The 22,770-nt window shown below is 55.3% G+C and overlaps 6 protein-coding genes across 6 annotated transcripts; 4 read left to right on the forward strand and 2 right to left on the reverse strand.

The window, feature by feature from the left end:
- Window positions 1–3,352: 3,352 nt before the first annotated feature.
- On the forward strand, window positions 3,353–4,291 carry CkaCkLH20_13196 (uncharacterized protein; the record flags this gene model as incomplete). Its single annotated transcript, XM_038895906.1, has 1 exon — window positions 3,353–4,291. One exon carries the CDS (start codon window positions 3,353–3,355, stop codon window positions 4,289–4,291), a length of 939 nt encoding a protein of 312 aa, XP_038738790.1.
- Window positions 4,292–5,954: 1,663 nt separating this feature from the next.
- CkaCkLH20_13197 (uncharacterized protein) lies at window positions 5,955–7,517 on the forward strand (the record flags this gene model as incomplete). Its single annotated transcript, XM_038895907.1, has 1 exon — window positions 5,955–7,517. One exon carries the CDS (start codon window positions 5,955–5,957, stop codon window positions 7,515–7,517), a length of 1,563 nt encoding a protein of 520 aa, XP_038738791.1.
- Window positions 7,518–8,138: 621 nt separating this feature from the next.
- CkaCkLH20_13198 (uncharacterized protein) lies at window positions 8,139–10,407 on the reverse strand (the record flags this gene model as incomplete). The annotated part of the gene is made up of 4 exons (XM_038895908.1): window positions 8,139–8,332; window positions 8,416–10,113; window positions 10,164–10,300; window positions 10,361–10,407. 4 exons carry the CDS (start codon window positions 10,405–10,407, stop codon window positions 8,139–8,141), a joined length of 2,076 nt encoding a protein of 691 aa, XP_038738792.1.
- Window positions 10,408–10,906: 499 nt separating this feature from the next.
- Window positions 10,907–12,846, forward strand: CkaCkLH20_13199 (actin-related protein; the record flags this gene model as incomplete). The annotated part of the gene is made up of 3 exons (XM_038895909.1): window positions 10,907–10,969; window positions 11,026–11,477; window positions 11,535–12,846. 3 exons carry the CDS (start codon window positions 10,907–10,909, stop codon window positions 12,844–12,846), a joined length of 1,827 nt encoding a protein of 608 aa, XP_038738793.1.
- Window positions 12,847–13,305: 459 nt separating this feature from the next.
- On the forward strand, window positions 13,306–14,766 carry CkaCkLH20_13200 (uncharacterized protein; the record flags this gene model as incomplete). Its single annotated transcript, XM_038895910.1, has 1 exon — window positions 13,306–14,766. The coding sequence occupies one exon, from the start codon at window positions 13,306–13,308 to the stop codon at window positions 14,764–14,766; it is 1,461 nt and encodes a 486-aa protein (XP_038738794.1).
- A 415-nt stretch (window positions 14,767–15,181) lies between these two features.
- CkaCkLH20_13201 (Chromosome segregation atpase) lies at window positions 15,182–21,529 on the reverse strand (the record flags this gene model as incomplete). The annotated part of the gene is made up of 1 exon (XM_038895911.1): window positions 15,182–21,529. One exon carries the CDS (start codon window positions 21,527–21,529, stop codon window positions 15,182–15,184), a length of 6,348 nt encoding a protein of 2,115 aa, XP_038738795.1.
- Between the last annotated feature and the right edge of the window lie 1,241 nt (window positions 21,530–22,770).

Below are 22,770 nucleotides of genomic sequence, written 5' to 3' on the forward strand. Positions count from 1 at the left end.
GTCTTCCAAACGCGCCTTGAAAATGACGGCTGAACCGCGCAGCTAAAGCGGCGGAACAGCTTTTCATCTCCAGTCTGAGTCTGATTCGACCACCGACCGAGCCGATATGCTGCGACTCAAGCCCACGGTCATCCACCTGACGATGGCTGAGGTCAACGAGCATGACCGACCGCGAAGAAAAGAGTGCCGACTGTCATGCGATAGCCGCGTTTTGAGGCCCAGCCGGATGGCGCAATTGACAACCCAGTACCGCCAGTTCCAGTACAATGACTCTCATGGCCCCGCGCCACCTCTCCTTCAACTCGGCACGGCTCCAAGGCCAAGCCTGGGAGATCTGAGTGCCAGCACAGTCAATGCCGACGTACAGGATGAAAAGACAAGCATTGCTTCAAGTGAGGAGGTCGACCGGACCGAAGAATGGCATTCTGCCCTTGAACGTGAGGAAGGCCCGTCCAGTCCGGATTTCCCACTGCCAATGCCTGCCCGTTCCACAGCGCGGGACTTGATGCCCGCAAGTTTCTCCGAACATGTCTGGTGGCCCAATTTGCCCAACAACTCTGGCTACTGGCTAACTCAAACCTCAGGTTCAACTCTCGAGAGAATTGGAACAGAGCGGAGCAAGTCGCACTGATGTCTCACGCACAGTCCCGTTCACTCCGCGGCGGAAAGGATACTCCATCACCGCTGTGCAGGATGAGGGGTTCGAAGGTCGTACGGTGCGAACCGCACAACTAGAAGGTGCTCCAGCAGCCCGAAAGCTCAATGTATACGATGACTCGGTCACGGCGATAGCCCAACCGCAGACGCCAAGGGACTTGCCGGGAGCCCGCCATCAAAGTCAACTACAGGGGTCATATACGGCGCACTCGTCCCAGAGAACAGCGACTCCTGCGTCGACTCGGCACCAACATCGGAGGGCCGCAAGTCCAACCGGCATGCGCCACGGCGGCATGGAGAATGCGGACGAAGCCGTCTTGTTCGATGCGGCAATCCGGCGTCGCTAGGAATCAGAGCACCGGGACGGCCAAGCTAACAGGCATGACTCGGCATAGCAGGATCCGAAGCTGGCCGCGGCGAAAGTGGCGACACGTAAAACAGCAAGCTCAGGAGTATTATATTTCTCGAGGCACCGTCCGTAGTTCTCAGTCGGTGATTGAAAGGTGAGGAAAGTGTTTGTCGAACAGCTTTACTGTGTACTCGGGCCTGTAAGCAATATACGTAGTCACGGCAACTGGGTGTGGTTTGGCGGTTATCCGTATTAGAGGAATGTTAGATCAAAGCTCATTCAGGCTTTAATACTCCGGGTTGTTTCTTTCAGGCCAGTAGGAAAGTGCATATGTTCATTTCGCCTCACTGTTACGCTGGTAGTTGATATTCGACGACCAAGGAACAGTCCAGTCCAGCCAGGCTCTCACACCGGACGGAATCCGAGTCACCTGATTTATGTCGTCGGATCAATGCCTGGACTTGACTGGAACTAATAAAATTGGCGACCTGTTTGCCCGGGCCCGGTCCGGGTATATTCTTCCGTTCCTAGCATCACGTGGCTCTACGTAGTTCGGGGCTGTCTTACATCGTCCTTAGGTAAGTGAGATGGGGATGAAAGTGATGTCTCAGGCAGGAAGATGACTTTTGCGCCTTGGTATTCAGGTTAAGGCACCTTCTATGCCCCAGGAAAGCTGAGGCATCAATCTGGAGTGGAGACTGGAACCTTAGCCGGATGATGGAATTGCGTCCTGCCCGCACTACCCCGAGCAGATCACCTGCAGCACAGATGGATCATGGACCTAAGGAGTGTCCGCCTTATTCAACGGGAGCTGAAAAGCCGGTCGCCGTGGTTAGCGAGCCCCACCTGCCCGGTTTGCCCAATTGGAAAGCGGGGTGGGGACCAAAGAGATGCACCTGGGTTTCCAGGCAAAAACGATGAATCAGTGAATACCTTCCATCCTTCCTGGCACTGGATCGCAAAGTACCGTTGCAGCTAAAGTCGAGCGAGTGTTACCTGAAGGTACCTTACCTACCCTTGGTGGTTGGTTGGCTGGCTGACGGACTGGCGACCCCACCGACACGGTGTTTGTATGGCCGGAACTCGAAGGCACGACACGACGGCCGCAGCTGCAGCAACCGCGGCCACCAATCTGCCCAGCAAGCCCCGATTTGGTAAGGTACCTGCCTACCTGAGGCACCTACCTAAGTAAGGACAGGAAACGAATGACATGGGGTCCACGACCTGAGCGCAAGAGGTGCGCCGCCCACGGTACGTAACTCTGACACTGACAACCACTAACTTTGTGGAAGTGGCTAAACAACAGGTGGATACTTCGTTACCAGCCTCTTTCCCCTAACTTGCGTGCTTGTCCGGGTAGTCCTGAGACGACATAAAGTACCTAGTAGCGTGTCAAGATACTAAAGGTTCCTGCTGGGCTGTCCTGGCAAGCCATGGGAATGGGTACGTACTGGGCAGGGGCATCTTTTGGTGGTCACCTCACTCAAGACGGGAGGCTCCAGGTCCCGTCTCTCTCGGGCTCCTCTCCGCAGCGCCAGCGTCAGCGCGCGAGCAGCGACACGGCGACAACTTGCGACGGGGAACTGGGGTGCAAAGGCTCTCGAGGCGCCTTCCCCTTGTCTTCCACACTCCAACCTTTTTTTTTCCTGCTGACCCTGTGCTGTATCCGTACCTGTCCTTGTCCTCCATGTCTTTCGCTCCCGTCGTCTATTACTGACCTCGCGTTTTCCTTCCGTCTCTCAATTGGCCATACTGCAGGATACAAAAAGGATAGCTCTGTCTACACCTGCCCACCCTTCACCTTCCTTCCCCCTTCTTAGCTCAACCGGTTCATCCATCCTCTCGCGTCTTGTCTCGTATCGTCCCGTCTAAGGTAGTCTCTTCCGACAACCTCGTTCCTGCCTCTCTTACAACCTCTTGACCCTTCCTCATATCTCAATTCATGCCCATTAAACCTCACCACTGCCGTCACACTGCCTGAGCCGTTGTCATCATCATTGAGGCTTCCATCGTCCGGCCCTACCTCACTGGCAAAAATCGTCCTTGCGCCATCTACATACTCTACAGCCGAACTGGGCTTCCAACCATTGCCCGCTCTCGAACTAGCCTTGCCATTCCACGTCGATTTTGTCTCGCCCGGCCGTCAACAACAACCAGACCACTGCCGGCCTTTCACCTCGCCAAATCAACTATACCACCTCACACCCGCCATATCACAATCATTCGCTGCCTGCTATTACTTTCTGGACGGCTACCAGGCATCTACTAACCCTTCCTGATGCGTAGAAGAGCTACCTAAAGCATACATCTAAACTTACCTTACAACACAGGTCTAACACAGCAGCGATGTCCTTCGGTCGATCTTTCTCGTCTGCCTCCCCCGTCATGGCCCTTCCACCTCAACCCGCCCACCAAGCGAGCTTCGGCATGGAGTCGTACGCCTCCCAATCTGCGCCGTTCGGCCACGCTGCGGCCTTCCAACGCTGCGTCGCGCCTGCCGCGGCACCCTCCGGGAACTTGAGAGTTGCCGGCCGCAAACGCTCGCGCGATGAGGCCGCCCCCAACCTTGTCGCGGACGAGCCCGAGCCTCACGCTGAACCTAAAGATCTCGAGGAAGAGTGGGAGTATGGTCCTGGCATGGTACTCATCAAGAAGGGCGGTTATGTCGCCGACGCAAGCAGTCAGTCCGGCACGTGGGTCGAAGAGAAGGCCGCAGAGGATGAAGCTCGCAGAACCAAGGAGGCAATCACGCGTCTCCACGAGCAGCAACAAAGACCGTCTCTACGCAGCAACAAGTCTCAACGTCTGACCCAAAACGACATGCCCAGTTTTGACATAGTCAGCCAACCTGTCAGCAGTGCTCCCAGCACTGCGCCTCCCCCTCTCGAGAACTCGGCACAGCCCGTCGTCGACCAATTCACCCTACATCTCGGTATCGGCTGGAGGCGCGTCAGCGAGGATCATCACATTCAAGCCGCTGCTCGTGGATGGGCTCGGTACATCGAAAACCATTACCCCGTTTCATCCGCCATCATTCGCCTTGAAAGCAAGGGACTTCAATCATATCTAGTCGAAGCTGCCGAGGGCTTCTTTCTCTTCTCGGAAGACCTGCGGCAGGGGCGTCTTGTCAGTAAGGACGCAGAGGGCGCGCTCAGGAATCTGAAGTGTTGCCCCCCGGCGTTTGACGGTTCCGAGACCCTCGCTGCTACCGAATCGCCATCAGCAAACGGTCCACCTAACTTGGCACTGGTAACGGAGGCCGATAGCCATATGGATATGTGCTGAATCGCAACGCAGCACAACTTTCGATGCGGCGCCATCAAATCCCTTTGCTTTTTCCCGAAATCACACTGCAAAACAGCAGGATTGGGGGCGGGGGCGTATTTGTTTCATGGATAGGCTTGCTTGCTTGCTTGGTGGGATGAGGCTCGATGAGGTGGACGCTTGACACACGTGCAGCATCACGATAGGCACTCGAGTGTGGTTCGGTAGAAAGGGTTGGTTTGGGCGCATTGTCCATACGACTGACACCTATTTATTGGTCAGTCTGGTTTGTTCTTTAGTTATATCCTCCCCGTTCATCGGATAAGAGAGGATTTTCCGCTTCTGATTCAACGCGATTGGCAACTCATTTCAAATGGAAAGCATTTCACTGGAAAACGGCCAGCCAGTGCAACCCGATGTCGTATGTCGTTTAGAAGAATCTTGTACTTGCAGGCCGAGGCCAGTGAAATTGAGATAAGGTTGTACAAAGGTGAGTCTTAGCGAGGCTGAGTTTGGGATCCATCCCGTCATGTTGTACAGGAGGATGCGGGCCGGACAGTTGAAGTCATCGAGTGGGAGCATTGAGCAGTCACGTGCCATCAAACCTGATCACTATCAGATCACGTATAATCCCTTGCGGGTGAAGCGACACCCAAGTACCGCTATTGCCTCGCCCGTGACGATATGGATATGATTGCTCAGTTGCGTGAGTGTGAGGAACTCGTGGCCCTCACACATGCGTTGATTGGAAAGCTGTGGAGTCTTAAAGGCCCGATGCACCACTGGACGGGAGCGTCCTGTCCACTGGTTGCCTCCTCACCTACCTACTATGTAAGGCAGGGAAGGTAGGTAAGCTCAACTGAAATGCTGGTCACCAACCTGGGCACCTTACTACGTACGCGTCCGACTCGCTGCGCGCACCGTGTCCAAGTTGTGCGTCGGGTGATGTTATTGTTTGGTTCGCAGCCATCTCCGAGCTTGCATGTTTCTCGCCTCTACGGCCTCGGCCCTCTTCTCAGCATCGCGGGGTGTTCATTATTCGTCGCCTTCCCCCCGGTCAATCAAGTCTACGGGCCTTACCTGCATCTGCATCTCTTGGGGCTTTTCTGTTTTTTCCCCCTGGTTCAGGCTAGGTCTGAGTCTTATTCCTTACCACCTCACCAGTCTCGTTCTTGTCACTTCGCATCATATTCCGATTCTCTCTCTCTCTCGCCATCATTACATTTCACCACGGCTTTTGCCACTTGAGTAGTCATCGCTAAATCATCGCAGCTCTGCAGTATACATACAACATCAGCATCTGCGCGCAGAAGCCGCGGATCGCGACGTCGATAAACCAATCCGCCCCGCTCCGTGCCGTTAGCGCCTTTTCAGGATTGGTATCGTTTCCGCTACTTAGCTCCCCGTCGTCGCACTCAACGATTGTCAACACCTTCCACTCAGCCCGGTCGCGCAGCTGCAGCAGCAGGTTCAACGCCCACGTCGACGACCACATACCACTCAGATTTCGACCTGCGTGCCTGTGCGACTCTGCGCCGCGTCGCATTGTTGTCATCGGCGCCATCGGCGACTCGCCGTCGCCCGCCTCCGAGACGCAAGGTCGACGACGCATTTTCCCATGTCCAGGCTGTCATAGGCCCTCTCGTCTTGCTCGAATCCGCACCTTCGGCTTCGAGACGTCTTCATGGTCTCGCAGCCCGATCCTTCGACCTCTCTAACCATACGAGGCCCTTCCTCGGTCGTTTCGCGTCCTTCCCTCTCACGCACGAAGCGGTACAACAGGTCTCACGTCGGCGGCTCCACCTATATTGCCCAGAATGAGTTCCCCGTCTTCACCAACTCGGGCGATGTCGAGATCATAGTCAAAGCCGCCGGTCGCCAGAATCGCTATGTACTGCATCGCCACACCCTCACCAGGTGCTCCGGCTTTTTTGAGGCCAGCACGAGTCACGAATGGTCCAAACCCGTCTCCGATGCCGCCTCCGGTGACCTTGCCCGCATCAGTGACGGGTCATCGGCGGAGTCTTCCACAATCACAACCTCCCACCGAGCCTTGACCTCCATGGCCACCCGCAAACGATGGCGCTATGAGCTGGACCCTGGCACCGGCGATGGAGATATTCCGATGTTGGTGCAGAAGGATGAGGATCGCTCCAAGGCCTCCGCCTCCGGCTCCGGGTCGTTGTTCGGTCCTGGCGCCAGCGAAAGCGGCGGCATGCGGAGCCAGACCTCTTCGCACTCGCATTCCTCGTCTGCTCACTCAAGCAACAGCTTTTTTCGGTCCGTGGCCAACTTGAGCCTAGCGCCTGGCTCAACATCAGGCCCGCCTCTGTCTCAGGCTGATCAAGACTTACTGCGGGATTATGACAACTTATTCCGCATCTTCTACAATTATCCCCCGGCCTTAGACGGCGTCAACATCGCGGATGCGTACGTGCAATGCAAGTCGCTCCTCACACTGGCGGACCAATACGACGCACTTGCCGTGGTCGGCCCCAGGGTGGATCACCATTTGCTGCAGTTCCAGTCCAGGCTTTGGAAGCAGATTGCCAAGTATCCCATATCCTATCTTCGCCTCGGCTACCTGGCTCGCAGCAAGGTCATGTTCCAGGAGGCCCTGATACATGTTGTTGGGCAATGGCCGGCCGGCGAGCGGAGTTTGCGTGCTGCCCTCCCTGACATAGTACTCGACATAATCGAAGACAAGGTAGATGAGCTTGAGGAAATCGTCAGCCGCGTGGAGGGCCGCTTATTTCGCCTGACTCTCATGACAGCCAGGGGCGAGCGTGTCACGCCTGGCACGTCGTACCTCGACTGGCTCGCGGTCAGCTTGTTCCGGCAGTGGTTGGCAGATAACACCAGTCCTCCGACGATGGATCGACGTGTCCAGAGCCGCGATGGCAGGGGCGTGGACTCGCAGCAACTCGCCCTGCCTGCCGCCGTGCCTCCCCTCGCTACTATTGGTCGTACCTATCGCACTCTAGGCGCTCCATCACCCTCCTACCTTGGCCACGACGAATGCAAGCGATTCCTGAAATTGACACCAGAGCTGTACAGCCGAGAGAATCTTCGTCGCTTCGAGAAGCGCGTGGATGAACTCAGAATGATGGCTCGTGATATCGTACGGCCGCTAATGGGCAGCGGCCTGGAGTTAGATATCAGCAGTGGGAGAACTGCTGATGGAATCGGGTATCTGACTTGCATCACTGTGGGCGACCGTGACCTCCCATGGCATCTCGAACACTAGGGCCAAGGCCGACCGGCGAGGAAACCAGTCTGCATCCCTTAGACGTTACGAGAAGGCGCGCCTGGGCCGTTCCTTTCACTGATGATATACGACATGATTGATTTGCTTTTTGAGTATGGACGGCTATAGCCTTGAATACCCAGTAGCCTGTATGTATCCCTTACAGGGGCACTACAGACAGAAAGAAGCTTGCCTCAGGCAAGCGTACTACTTAGATTTCTCAGTAATATGTTATAACTTTTCCCCACAACATGTACTGTTGTCCCAGGCTTTCGTTAGTCGTCTCCCGTAAGGTCTATGACCGAGATGCCGCTTTGCCTCCACGACTTCCCTGATGAGCGACTTGTGTGTCCCACCGTCTTCCTTGGGTTGCCATCCTCCTCCTCGCTCACGTCAATCACTTTGAAAAACCCGTGGGCGCTTCTGCGAGGCACTACCTTTTTTGAACGCGCTTGCGTTGCAGCTCTGGGCATCTTCACTTCGTCATCGTCATCTATCCAAACCGCCGAGTTTCGTCTTGTCGATCGCGGACGAGCGGTAATAGCAAGTTCAACCTCCAATGCGGCGGACGTTTTGGCCTGACCGACGCTGGCATGAGCCTCTGGGCTGGTAGGCTCGTTATCACTCAGTGATACCAAAATATCCCCCGGTATTGGCTGTGCTCGGGAGGGATTTGTGATGAAGGAATCCATCCGCGTTTGCTTCATGGGTGATCTGTTCTTTGGCGGGGTAAGAGGGGGCACTGGAGCTGAGCTCCCCGCCCGACCACTGCATTCTGATCGCTGAGCTCTTGAGACCGAAGACCAGGCACGCGGCTTTGACGGCTTAGACGTCCAGGCATGATCGGGGCCTGATAGATCGATGATGCTTCCGGGAGACGCGGAGATCAACGACGTACAAGAAGGCGCAGGCGACGAGCGCAAGGGGCTAGATGACAGAAGAATTGGCTCGGAGGACTGCTGAGATTTGGTAATCCTAGGCATGTGTTGTGAGCCGGCGAATGCCCAAGGGTTCTTATGCCCGGTCGGTTCTGCGGCAGTCGCTTTCCCGTTGGATCTGGATTGCTTACTTCGAGTAACTGAACTTCTCACAGGACTCGGTCGTAACGGTGCTGCGGGTGCGAGCTCCACATGCCCAGAACTTCGTGGTTTCGCACCGAATGGTGCTAAGCTGTGACTGTCGACCGCTGAGTCTTGCGCCCTGGTGGATTTGCTCGTCGTCGCCATATTCGCTGTGCTCTTGGTGATCTGTACCCACTTGTCGAGGGCGCCTCGCTCTTGTGCAGGTTTGGAGGCCTTTTTCTTGCTGCCTTTGCCTGTACGAGTGCTTACTTTCGTCCGTTGCTTCTCCTCCCAGTCCTCCACTACGAGAGGTACGCTCAGCTTGAGGAGAGTCTCCGGCAGCCAAATGGATTCGGCAACCAAGGGATCGAATGTGTTTCTGGCCTTGGCCTTGTCGCCTGAATCGTCAATGTCGCAATCGGCGACGCCTTTGTATTCGTCGTCACTGTTAAGTGCCAACCCCTGCCGATCAAAAGGCACAGTTTCTTCCAGCTCCTGTGACATGTCCAACCCAACGGTATCTGCTGGAATATGCACGACCCTTAACTCCGGTGTACCGTCGGTGCTGTGATGACTTCGAATTCCGGATATCCGTTTGATGAGAGCCGCCTCCTCCAGCTCAGTCTGCTCTATAGACCGGTTGGACCGGCCAGACTGATAGCGCTCAAGCAGCTTGTGTACCAACAAGCCCTGGGATAGAACGCGGGTGAGTTTTATAGCCCCGATCTTGTTGACCCAGTCAAACGTCTCATCGACGAAATATCGAAGGCCTTGTACATCTATTGGACGGTTCCACTTGACAGTTGTCTTCAGCCTGTCGATGGTGTCGGCATTGGAGACAACTGGATGAGTATAGTGACGTAGAACCTGTCGGTTCGGGAACTCTTCCGGAATAGACAAGGCCTTGTGTTTTGTTCGGAAGAAGCCACTGTCGTTGGTTCGAAGTTCAAGTTTCAGAATCGTCTTCCAGTCCTCGAATTGCGTGCTGTCATCAATCTTGAGTCGACATAAAGACTTCCCAAACCCAGCTTTGGCCGCCTCGCAGGCAAGCTTGACACCACAGCCAGGAACACCCTCTGGTATGTAATCGCCACCACTCATCAGGGCAACCAACACCATCCCTTCTCGATCCAGGCCAGTGCCGGCGGACAACAGTTCTTCGACATCATACATGCTGACGTGGGTGGGCGTTTTTGCCCCGCGGGTTCCCTCTGATGTCCAGTTTCGCAGTGTTCTCGTGCAGCCAAACATGATGGTGTCGACGTCCTCGCTCAACACAGCATCGACGATGCCGTGCTGCTGTAGCAGAGCACACTCTGCCTCGGCCTCGCCAGGTGAGTCATGAACGGGGAAACCGAAAAGACGAATCAGTCTCTTTGCCATCGCCGTCGCTACTCCGTCTCCCCTGCCAGAGCGCTTGTTTCGTTTGAAGGCTGGTTTGTGGGGCCCGTCGAATACAAAGATTGGATGTATTGCAAGTCCGAGAAGTCGCACTAGACGATAAAAAAGAGTCCTTATGGCAGGATTTGTGCCGCCTGGATATAGGGTTAGTCAGCTTGACGTTTGGAGCAGGAGAAGTCCTGACCTCGCGCAGCTTGTGTTTGGAATTGCCAGATAGCAATGTCGATAGCCAGTCGTAATGGCTGGCCGGTACTCTCTAGATGGTCTGTTGCCAGCTTGGCAAGCGAGATTCTCTGGCCGGGGCCGAGCTCACGGTAGATACTGTTGAGCCGCAATGAGTGGTTGGCTTTCACCAGAGTCACGAATGATCATCTCACTCACCCTTTGATACCCATCGTCGACTGAGAAATGAACTCTTTGATTGTCAGTCACCCAGGACGAGTCTCGCCACTCGGAAGTCGACGCCTCAAGAGGAAAGGAGGATCAAATGTTGAAAAGGGCAAAAAGGTATGAGACTTGAAGTCATCAAGTTCAGCGCATCCTCGAAAGCGTGAAATCGATGGGGTGTTTCGATGTGCGGCCTGAAGGCGGAGGAGAAGCCCGGCAAGGAGGTTATAAACCAGTCAAATTTGTGAAAAGGTTCTAATTAGTACCGATACTTGGGAGGCTGGTGAAGCCACAGTTGTCGTCTCAGAGTCAAGACAAGTGAGTATAGAATCTTGGTGTGCAATGGGGGGGGGGGGAACGGTTACTCGGGCTACGGTGCCACTTTGTTGACATTCGGAAAGATGTCCATTGGCGTTGAAGCGCAGGGGCGATGAGGTGCCTTAGACCTTATTACCAGCTGGAAGGTACGGATAAGGTACCTAGGTACAGTGTAAGGTCCGGTCAGCCCCAAATATTCTGTGGGGCCTGACGTGCCCAGGCATGACCCGTAACACCACCGCCACGGCACAGCACAGCACCTCTCCCTACCGACCTCAGCTCGAGGTGCTGCGCAGGATCGCGTGCAGCATCGTTTGGCGCCACGCTGGCGATTTCTACAGCTCCACGTCCTCGTAATGTCGTCCACCACCGGTCCGAGCCTCGCGCATCGATCCATTTCCAACATAAGAACCGAGCCCGGCGGTTCCAGTCTCGGCGGCGGCCCTCTCAGCCCCCATACGCCGTCGCGCGCGATATCCTCTACATTTGGCTCACCGTCCAGCCTCCGCGCCGAAGAAGATACCATTGTCATTGAGCTAGGCTCCCGTTTCATTCGTCTTGGATTCGCGGGTGAGCCGCTTCCCAAGGCTGTACTGTCACCTGGCCCCGAACAGCAGCGCCGTGTTGGTGACTTTCGCGCTTGGGATCCCGAGCATAGCGATGATTGGAGGCGGCGTCCGACAGGCAAGGCTTGGGGAAACGACCATGAACTCTGGCAGCATGATGTGCGATCGTTGGATCTGGGTCTCGTCGAGGACAAGATTGATCGGGCCATTCGTGAAGCCTTGACCAAGTACTCTCCCTTCCCGCACTATACCACCAAGCGACATGACTAACCTGGCCTGTGTAGGTTTCTGCTGATCGATTCGCGCCCTCGCAGAACCGCTCTCGTCCTTTCATCCTCAGTGTCTCTACCGCTTCTCTCAGCTGCTCTCGATGTTCTCTTCAACCGATTCCAGGCACCGGCTGTGTCTCTCATGTCCTCCGCCGTAATGTCGTGCGTTGGGGCCGGAGCTCGCTCCGCCCTCGTTGTGGACTTGGGATGGCTAGAAACGGTGGTGACAAGCGTATACGAATATCGAGAAGTTCGCACATCCAGGACTGTTCGCGGAGGTAAAATGCTCGTCGACGAGGTACACAACTTGATCCAGAACGAATTGTGCTCACATTCCGCCAACTCGGAGAGAATCCGGCAAGAAAAGCGCCTCGGCCAACACTCTGTTAGCTTTGAGGAGTGCGAGGAAGTAGCCTCTCGCATGGTTTGGTGCCGTCAATCGGAACACAGTAGCATCTCTCGCACGACGCAACAGCAACCAAAGGAGGGTTTGCCCACGGTGGAAGAGCAGGATGAGTCGACCCTAGCATCCCCCACGGTCGGCCAGCAGGAAGACGGAAATGTTGAGATTTTTCTTCGGTCCGTCGATTCGCCTGAAACCCTGGCACTGCCATTTGAAAGACTCTCGGAGCCGTGTGAAAATACCTTCTTCGCACCGCAATGTGATCGCAGCAGTTTCGACGACGATGAAACTCCTGTACATCACCTCATCTACCAGCATCTCCTCCGATTACCCATCGACGCCCGTGCAGTCTGCATGTCACGCATCGTTTTCATTGGCGGTTGTTCCAAGGTCATTGGCTTGAGACGTAGAATATTCGACGAGCTGTCGAGCCTTGTGCAGGAACGCGGATGGGATCCTGTGCAAGGACGGGCACCGGCGCAATACCAGAGCAACCCAAAGATTCAGAGACCCACGACTCGACAAGTCATGAGCGGGCCAGCAGAAGTCACATCGCCGCGCTCGGCGCCGGGGAACGACCAGACGAGCGCGGAAGAGGAAAAACCTCGAGACGCGGCAGATATCATCGAGGACTCACTCAAGAAGCGGAGTGGTAACTACTCACATATTCAAGGCCAACTGCGACCTCTGGAGTCGCTGGGGCCATGGAGCGGTGCCAGCCTGACCTGCCAGCTGAAAGTCGTAGCCATGGCGAACATCGACCGGGAACTCTGGCTCCAGCAGGGTGTTAATGGCGCGGCGCGGCCGAGCGAGATCGATGTCAAGGCTCAGCAGCGGCAAAGCATGGGACCGGGTGGCTTGATGCGTGGGGCTGCAGGCGGAGGAATGGCGAACTGGACCTTGGGAGCCTGGGGCGTCATCTAGCTGCGGAAATCTTAGAGGATGACGGGGAATTGGCTAGAGGACGTCTCTCCAAAAGCGACACTTTGCGAATGAAACGAACATGATGAACGAAGACGTAAAACGCTATTTTTGTGGGCATTCGAGCGGCAATGATACCCTAAAAGAACTGGCTTTGAATACAAATATTATTCGACACTCTAACCCGGATGAAAATGGTCGTCGTATATGATGCTGTCAGGTTCGTCTTGTCTGATTGCATAAAGCGGGAAGCCCCTGCCCCATACCGATACCCCTGTAAGCGATTTTGCGAACATCATATCATCTCTCACCTCTACCCTCAGTTTACCAGTTCGACTCATCGCCAACGAGCCTAATACTCAACAGAGATATCGTCGTTAAGGCGCGGACATGAGGAAATATTTCGCCAATCTCGTGCACGGCTCGTTGAGAAGGGCGGCGAGGCCATCACCCCGACCATCGCTGGCAGCGCGCCCAAGTCGCATTGCATCTCGTCGCGCTTTCGCCGATGTAAAAAGGCCATCCACCGCACCCAAACCAATCATCGACGTCAGACACATCCGGGAAAACCCAGAACTATACGAGAAAAACTGCCTCGATCGTAACTATCTCGCCCAAAGCAAAAGTCCAGCTCGCATCAACAGAGCTTTTGCGCAATGGCAGGCTCTGCAAAAAGATAGTCGCGCCGTCCGTGAGAGGTCTAACCTGCTCCGCCGCCAAATCGCCAACCCGGCATCGAGCCGTGATGACGATGACTTTGTCGATATCCGAAAATTGTCGCGTGATCAGCTTCTTGAGGAGGCTCGTGTTCTCAAGCAGAAACTTTCGACCGTCGAGCAGGAAGAGGCGAAGCTTGTTGAAGAGATGGAGACTCTCGCACTGGCCATCCCGAATCTCACCAGCGAGGCGACTCCTATCGGCAACGAGCCGTTACTGCTGAGTTACATCAACGATCACCCAGTCCAGCCTGCAAGTGCCTCCGACAAGGTGTGGCGGTCCCACGTCCACATCGGCTCGGAACTCGGCCTGCTCGACTTTGCTGCCGCTGGCTCCACCTCCGGCTGGGGATGGTACTATCTTCTAGACGAGGCGGCTCAACTAGAGCAGGCTCTCGTCCAGTATGCCCTGGCTGTTGCTACGAGACACGGCTGGCGCCAGGTCGCACCGCCGAGTGTGGTCTACAGCCATGTCGCCTCGGCCTGCGGTTTCCAGCCACGGGACCAGAACGATGAGCAACAGATCTACACCCTTTCTCAGTCCCAGGACGATGTTGAGAGGGGCAAGCCTGAGCTCTGCCTCGCGGGCACCTCAGAGATTCCACTTGCGGGTATGAAGGCGGAAACAACGTTGGATGCTTCGGAATTGCCCATGAAAAGAGTTGCCGTATCCCGATGCTACCGCGCCGAGGCGGGGGCCCGTGGCGCCAGTACCAAGGGTCTCTATCGCGTCCACGAGTTTACCAAGGTGGAGATGTTTGCCTGGACAAGTCCCGATGCCGACGAGACGGGTGATATTTACGAAGAGATGTTGGATATCCAGACTGAGATCCTAGGCTCCCTAGGTTTGCACTGTCGAGTACTCGAGATGCCCTCAGGCGATCTCGGCGCGTCAGCAGTCCGCAAATGCGATATCGAGGCCTTTTTCCCGTCTCGCCAGCAGCAGAATGATGGCTGGGGCGAGGTCACATCTGCCAGCATCTGCACCGATTACCAAACCCGACGACTGGCTACGAGGGCCAAGATTGATGGCAAGCTCACGTTCCCTTGGACCGTCAATGGCACTGCCCTCGCTATTCCAAGAGTACTTGCGGCTGTCTTGGAAGCGGGATGGAACGAGAAGGACGTCTCCGTTGCCATTCCAGAATGTCTCCAACCCTGGATGGACGGCAAGGACAAGATTGTACGCAAACACGTCTCCTCGTAGAGGCACCAAGCCGTCGTCGACTTCACCGAGCGATCACTGCCGCCGCCCTTACATATTGTCATTGTACGGCTTGTGTGCTTACCTACGTACGCATTCATTGCCAAGTACCCAAGGCGCCGTCAATGAAAACCGAAGCACTGACACATCACAAATGTGGTAATATTGATAGGTGGCATCGAGGGGATATAAGTTCTGTTTGTATTTTAATCGCAAAACGGCGCAACCTTCAATCCTAAAACACTGAACACACTCTAACGCTACTACATACAAAGATAAGAGATAGGGGGGAAAGGAATTAACTGTTGCTTTTGGTACAGTCTGCTAGAAACACCGCGGACGCCGTGGTCGATGAACGGGCCCTCCCCGTACAGCTGACAATTTTTGTTCTTAAAAAATCACGCAACGCATTGCACTCTCAGTTTTCGAGCACCATGACCTCATTTGCAGGTGTCTCCTGGCTGAGGTTCGAGCTTACGACGCTCTCCGTCCAGTCACTCTGCAGATCGCTCTGCAGGTCACTTTGAATGTCGTCATAATAATCCGAGTAGTCTCCGTCACCGTGGTCATCCCCGGTGCTCTCTGTGACGACGGTAGTGCCTCGACTGCTTCGACGGAGAGTCTCGGTATCGCTAGTATCGTCGCTGCTCACCTGGGTCTCGGTGACGAGGATGGCATCTCCGACAGGTGCGGGACTGGGCAGATTTTCCTCCTCCGTCTCCCTCAACGTCAGGTTCTCCTTGTCCAGATCCCCGTAGACCTTGGCGAAGCCGCCACCCCAGCTTGACTTTCGGAGACCTTTACCCCCAGCACCGGCAGTTCTCACACTCTGGCTGCGCTGAACACCTCCAGTTGGCACATTGTTTGTGATCTGACTGAGCGACAGGATGCGACGAGCGGTACCCGTCTGCGCCGGTGGCTTTAGGTTGCGCTTGGCAGACAGAGCTAGGTTGACAGCCGGCGACGACGTCTTTTCAGGGGCACCGGACTCTTGGCTTGGCTTCTGGGCCTGGACACGCTTTCGACTCATAGCGTCGCGCCCCTTGGTTGCCTTTGACATCAGTAGGACGCGAGAATGATCCATCACACCCTCCAAGATGCGGCGCTCCAACCCTTCCGCGCGAGTTTCCATGTCGTGCAGCTCCTCGCGGCGCAGATGTAAGGCCGTCTCGAGAGACGACACATCGGCTGTCAGTCTTGTCTTCTGCCTAATGAGACTCTCTTGCTCATTTCGCAGTCCGAGCACGGATGCCTTGAGTCGCTCTTCTTCTTGCTTGAGATCCAGCATGTTCTCCTGGATCTGCTCCTTGAGAGCGAGCTGGCGCTCCAGGGCTATGGTGGTCGCCTGCAACGTTTTCTCCCGGTCTTCCTCCTCCTCCGCGATTCTCTTTGTCTGACTGGAGAGAAATAGCGAGATATCTGCGGCCGTCTGGATGACCTGTTGGTGGACCTTTTCGAGAGTCTCTAGTTGAGCAAATGCCTTTTCCGCTGCGTGGCCACGATCGACAAGTTCGTCAAGCTTGCCATGGACGGCTGCATCATCGTATGTTTCAACAGGAATCAATGAAAGCTCGACCAGCTTGTCAAGCTTCTCATGGACTGGCGCGTCGTCGTATTTTTCGACCGGGAGGAGTGAGTGCTCCACGAGTTGGTCAAGTTTGCCGTTCAAGCCCGTGTCAAGTTGAACGAGCTTTCCGTTCATCCCTGTGTCAAGTTTGTCGAGTTTCTCATTCAAGCCCAGATCGTACATCTCAAGTTTCTCGTTCACGCCCATGTCGAGTTTGTCAAGCTTCTCATTTACACCCAAATCGAGTTTATCAAGCTTCTCGTGGACGCCCATGTCAAGCTTGTCGAGCTTGTCATGAACACCGGTATCGACGTTGGCGAGCTTCTCATGCATGTCCGTGTCAAGCTTGTCGAGCTTGTCAAGCTTTTCATGTACTGCTGTGTCGTCATACTTCTCGACCGGTTGAGATGCGTGCTCGACAAGTTTATCGAGTTTCTCCTGGACGACAACGTCGTCATACTTGTCAATCGGCACCAGGGAATGTTCAACAAGCTTGTCAAGCTTCTCCTGGACAAAGCCGTCATCGTACTTCTCAACGGGCACGAGGGCATGTTCGACCAGCCTGTCGAGTTTTTCCTGGACCAGTGTGTCGTCGTACTTTTCGATGGGCACCAGTGCGTGTTCAACGATCTTGTCCAGCTTCTCTTGGACTGTGGCATCATCGTACTTGTCAACAGGGGCCATGGCATGGTCAACCAACTTGTCCAGCTTTTCGAGCACCATAGTGTCGTCGTAGTACTTCTCAGGCGGTGGAAGGAGGGCGTGCTCGGGCGGCTTGGCTTCCTCGATGCGTTGCTGGATGTCGTTTGTTGATGTCTGAGCGTAGTCGTAGTGTTGGCCAACAATAAGCAAGATGTTCTTGACGGCCTCGAGTATCTGTGGCTGCGATTCGCCAACTTGTCCTTGAAGGCCCTCAAAAGCGTCGAGAGCCTGCTTCAGATGATCGCGAGTTTGCTGATGCTCAGCTTTGCCCTCTGTATGGTTTTCCTCAGACTTCGTCATGAGGTCCTCTACCCTGTTGAACACTGTTTTGGATGCCTCTTCCATCTTTTCCATCGAGTCAGTCACGGCTGAGCCCAGCGTATCGACGAGCGACTTTAGATCGTCCGCGACGGCCTTTGTACCCAGAACGGCAGCTTCGGTGTCGGCGTCTCGAGCCTCCCCTGCCTTGGCGCGATCCTCGAGAGCAGCCTGGAACTCGTCGTATTTGGTCATCAGCTCCGTGATCTTCTCGTCGATTTTGGTGCTTAGGGCTTCGGTCGTTTGCTGGAGTTTCTCGTCCGATTCCAGTTTGGCCCCGACAACGCCAGCCTTAGATTCTTCGAACTCCATCTTCATGGTGTCAGACAAATCTTTCAGCTCCTGGCCAATACTGGCATTTTGGCCCACCGTGGTTGAAACACCCTCGAGAAGTTTGGCAAGTGTCTCAACACCAGTTACACCATCCTCTAGCCTGCTCTTCACCAGGATTTGGAACTCCTCCAGGAATGTCTTGACTTCGGAGACCCTCTCACCGACGCCAACGATTTCGGCTTGTCGCTCCTCGCTGCTCTTGACTTGGGAATCAGTGAGGGCATCGAGTCGCGCTTTGAGCTCTTCCAAGGGGGCCTTCAGGTCTTCCAAGGGAGCCTTCAGCTCCTCCAGAGGGGCCTTGAGTTCATTCTTCAGCTCATCAATGGGACCCTTGAGGCCCTCTACGGGAGCCTTTAGATTTTCCAACGCCGTCTCCGTCTTTTTGAGATCCTCCTTCGTGGCGAGCGTCGCAAGATCCGCCTTCAGCATCTGGTCGAATACGTTTTTGATATCCAGGCAGACAGCCTCGACAGCTTCGACATCGGTCTTGGTAACACGCTCGGGGTCTTCCAACTGCTTTGAGGCATTGTCCTTCATCTCTTCAAAGCCAGCAGCCACCTGTGTAATCAGAGATTCGACGCTCGTCAGATCTTCCCTTCGAGAGACGGTGTCCATCTGGGTGGTGATGAGAGTGATTGTTTCCCTCGTCTCGAGAATGATGTTTTCCAAGCTGTCGAGGTGTTCTTTGCGCACTGCCTGGTCACCGTCGATGAGGTCGTCAAGTCGGCCTTTGGTGTTGCGCAGGATGGTCTCGATAGCCTGGACGTCTTCTTTTGACGCCGCTTCAATACTGGCCGGGTTGGCCGCCTCCTTCGGTTTGACTGAATCTTGGATGCTAAGAAGCACCTCCTCGAGACGTGCAAGTTCGTCTTTGGAAACGGATTCCTGGGCGCTGGGCAAGGCTGCTTCGACCCTAGTCGAGTCGTCTTTGGATACAGATTCTTGGACAAGTCGGAGCATATCCTCAAGGCGTAGAATGTCGTCTTTGGACGCGGATTCCTGCAGGGAATGAAGTAGGTTTTCCATTTGCACGAGGTCACCCTTGGAGACCGACTCGACATTGGACGGCTCCATCGCCTCAATCTTGATTCGAAGTTGTGTAATGAGGACTTCAAGATTCTTGATGTCGTCTTGCCTCAGTGTGTCTGCAGGGACAACCGCGCCGTCATTCATTGTAGTCAGTGCCTTGTCGTTTTGGCCCTGCTGGTCTCGAAGTCCATCAATATCCGAGCGAACACTGTCGAGTCCGGACTTGAGGGCATCCAAGATTTCGTCGTTGGCAGTCAGATCTGCCGGGCGATTGCCAACCTTGTCGATGCTGATGCGCAGATCTGCCAGGCCATCGTGCAGAGCGTCCAAGATTTCTGTGACGCCAGCGAACGGGCGGCGCAGCTCAGCACGCACGCTATCCACACCATCTCGTACAGCTTCAATGATCTCCTTCTGGTTGATCTGGGGAGTGACAGGCACCATGGAGGAGTTCACAGTGTCTCGAAGAGACTCCATGTGGCCCTCGATCGTCGATCTGGACTCGTCCGAAACGCGATCAACCAAAGCGGCCATGTCGTCCCTGAAGGCGTCCAAGGTGCCTAGCAATGTCTGTGTGATTTCATCCTGGTTCGTTGCGCCGGTTGCGAGATGGCCCATGTAGTCCTGCATGTCGGCCCGCAACTTGTCCATGCCGTCCTTTGTAGCATGCAAGAGCTGTTCCGTGTCACGCCCGCTGGCTGCAACACTTTGCTTTGCCTCCTGAGATGCCGCTCGAAACTCGCCGCGCATGTAGTCGAGAATTTCTTGCAACCTTGACGCGATCTCATCGTTGTTGGTTTGATGTGGAACCAGGGAGCCGGTCGTGGGTAGATCGTATTCGTTGAGGCCTTCCTTGACAGCGTGGATCACGTCTTCCCGCGTCAGCTCCTGATTAAAGGCTGACGGTGCGACGGGGAATTCGAACTCTTCCAGGCACTCGCGAACTGCATCAAGGATCTCGTCTCGAGAGAGGCTGGATGGCGTATCCACGCGCGGCGGCACGAAATGCTTGAGGCCCTCGACCACTGCCTGGAACACCTCGTCTCTGGATGCTCCAATGGGGTGTTGGTCCTTCTTGACGTAGTCTTGAAGGCCCTCTTTGAGATATTCCAAGATCTCTTCGCGTCCAAGGCCAAGGTCGTGGTTCTCGACCTCGGGCTTGTAGTTCTCCCAGGCGTCCCTGACAGCGTCGACGACATCGTCCCGGCTCATTTCTGGGGCTTTTGGTTGTGATGCCTGCGAGTCTCGTAGGGCAGCCCTCATGGCGTTGTAGATCTCCTGGTAGTCGACAGCGCTGTCTCTTGAGGAGATCGAGTTTGCGGATTGCCTTCGATGATCCCGTAGTACCTCATCCATATGCTCCCGCATTCGTTCAAGACCTTCGTGAACAATCTTTGACATCTCGTCATTCGTTGCTGGAGGCCCTGCAGACGCGACCTGCGTGTTGGCCTCGTCCAACTTTCTACCGATCTCTCGTCCCATTCCCAACACCTCGCCGCGAAGTTCTCTGACTAGAGCCTTGACTTCCGCAGTCAGTCCACCGCCTTGAGCGACGCTGTCCTTGACGGTGCGGATAATTTTCAGAACCTCATCGCTCACCAGATCAGAGGCATTGGTGGGTGCTGTAGCAGACCTTGAGGCTGGCTCATTGTGCATTATCCGCTCAGATCTGTGGGTCAGTTGGCTAGAGTAGCCGGGGTCGAAGTCGAAGTCGGTACTGTTTTCGTCGTCGTCAAAACCCGCCGGGCGAGGTCGATTCCCGCTGCCGCCGCCGCCGTGCCCTCGCGATACAATGGCATCGTCAGGTCTGCTCTTGACAAGATTTATCAGCTCGTCCACCTTGGAAGCTGGCGCGACACCGGCGAGCTTTTCGGCAACATCGGTGAGACGGGCTAGCAGAAGATCGTGTCCCTCCTTCGTTCCCATGTCCCTGATAATCTTATCAAGTATCGCTATTGTAGCAGGAGATTCCGAGTTGCAGAGAGACGGAGTGCTGATGTTGTCTCTATCTCTATCGATTGACGCTGCGAAGCTGTTGGGGGACGGAATCCTGGGGAGCGAAAAGGGGCGGGAAGTCTTGGAGGCGGGCGGAGAAGTATGATGGGACTTGGTGTCCAGAAACAGGCCACTGGCGAACGGATCGCGAGAGGACGGCCTCGTCGTCGAGTCGTGGGCATTGTTGATGAGTTCGCGCAGGCTCTTGCGAATATCCTCGTCTCTAGCTTTTGTTGCTTCCTTGAGGCTAAGCAAGTCGGTGGCATTGTCCCGACTTCGTCGACTCAGCTGTGCCATGTCCTTTTGAAGAGCCGTAGCGATGCTCGTGAGGCTGAGAATTTGCCCGGAAAGGGCGTCCACGGATTGGGGTGATTTGACAAGAGCGGTGGAGCCGTTATTCGGGTTAGACGGGGCGGTATCTGGTTCCTTGGGGCCGTGGAGCGGCATGTTCTGGATCGCGAGCATCGTCGCAGACTGAGGTGGTGTGTTTTCGCCAAGGATGCTCTGCTGCTGCCTCTTGACGGTTGGACGAATGATTGGTGTCAGACTCGGGGCTGACGAAGGGGTAGTGGCTTCCTTGTCCGATCTTGCGTCCGAGAAGCTATCTCTTCTTTTGGAGGCCGGAGTAGAAGGTCGGGCGGCTCGATCGGGAGACTTGGTCGGGGATGGAGGGTTCGATTGCTGACCACTTTCAAGGAGCAAACTAAGGTCCCGGACCGATCCAGGTTGAAGGGACTGCATCCGCTTGTGTTGAGAACCTCTGATCAGGGAGCGCTCCGGCGACACGTCGGTGTTCCGCTTGGTCAGGGGCGCCGGGAGCATTGCGCTCTCTCGCGCCCTCTCGGTAAGGGCAGCATGGGCAGACTGAATGGCGCTTGACGTTCCTTTTCTAGAGGTGCTGACACTGGGCGATTGCGGGTTCAGAGGCAAGGGCGGCGGCGCCCGATCGGGATCTGAGCTATCCCACCTGGTCTTCATCAGTCGACGCCAGATAATAGACATGGCCAGCACATGACGGGACAAGGCAGGAGAGGATGTTGGCGAACGTCAGTATTATTTTGAAAACTCACATTGGCACTAGAGCTCTGCCCTGATCGGAAGACATAGAATGCTGGTGTCTCAGAGGACGGTCGCCGTCTCTTGGAGCTTCGCGCTCCACGGGAGCCATTGTTCTCGTGGCAGATGACTGAGCTGGTGGAATGTTGCTCGCTGGCTGGCAGAAGAAATATCGTTAGGTCGTAACGTCGTGGAATGCGCGCAGCGGGGACGACGGAAGCCAATGCAATGTGCTACAATGGGACAAGCGATTTGGTGTTGTTTCTGATGCTAATCGGTAGCCAAGTATGCTGCTGCGGCGTGCTGAGAGGCACTAGTTGATCTCACTCGCAGAGCATGAAGCCCTCTGCGACATCCGTGGAAGAAAGAATTCAGAGGCGGAGCAAAGGCGCAAAGCAGAGAGCAATGCAGAGCAGAGCAAAGTCAAAGTCAGCTAGGCAGGACAGCAAGCTAAGGGCGAGTTGATGTTGTGAGTGCTGATAAGGGCCCAGTCTTAAGACCCGGGTTGAATATTTGTTAGGGGTGGTGACATGTGGATTGTTGCGTTGTGAACTAAGGTGCGTCGGGTTGCGGTGAGGTTGTGCTCATGAGGTGATGCCCCCCAACCAGCAGTCGAGGCGTTTATTTTGGCCGGGTTGCGGGGCAACCTCATGGCGTCCATCCGGTGCCGCTACACCTGCCACAGGGTCAATTCAGTGTTTGGCTGCGTTGGTCAGGCACCCACCCGGCATGCAGCATAGAGGGGCCCGCTAGTGCGGTGCCACTACCCAACATGCCGAATCCGGTAAGGTTCAAGCGACCCAGGGCGACACTGATAAGGATAAGAAAAGCCTACCTACCTTACCTAAGGTAGGTGTAAGGTCGGGTAAGGTAGGAAGTCGGCACCTACCTAGGTAAGGTACCTAGACGGAAGCGTCGATCCAGTGGTTCCATTACTGATTACTGGCGTACCTCAACGAAAACAACCCGCAGAATGGTGCCATATCGCTGAGTGTACTCGTATTCGC

The sequence above is a fragment of the Colletotrichum karsti genome (assembly GCF_011947395.1).
Source record: "Colletotrichum karsti strain CkLH20 chromosome Unknown Scaffold77, whole genome shotgun sequence".
NCBI classification, from domain to species: domain Eukaryota; kingdom Fungi; phylum Ascomycota; class Sordariomycetes; order Glomerellales; family Glomerellaceae; genus Colletotrichum; species Colletotrichum karsti.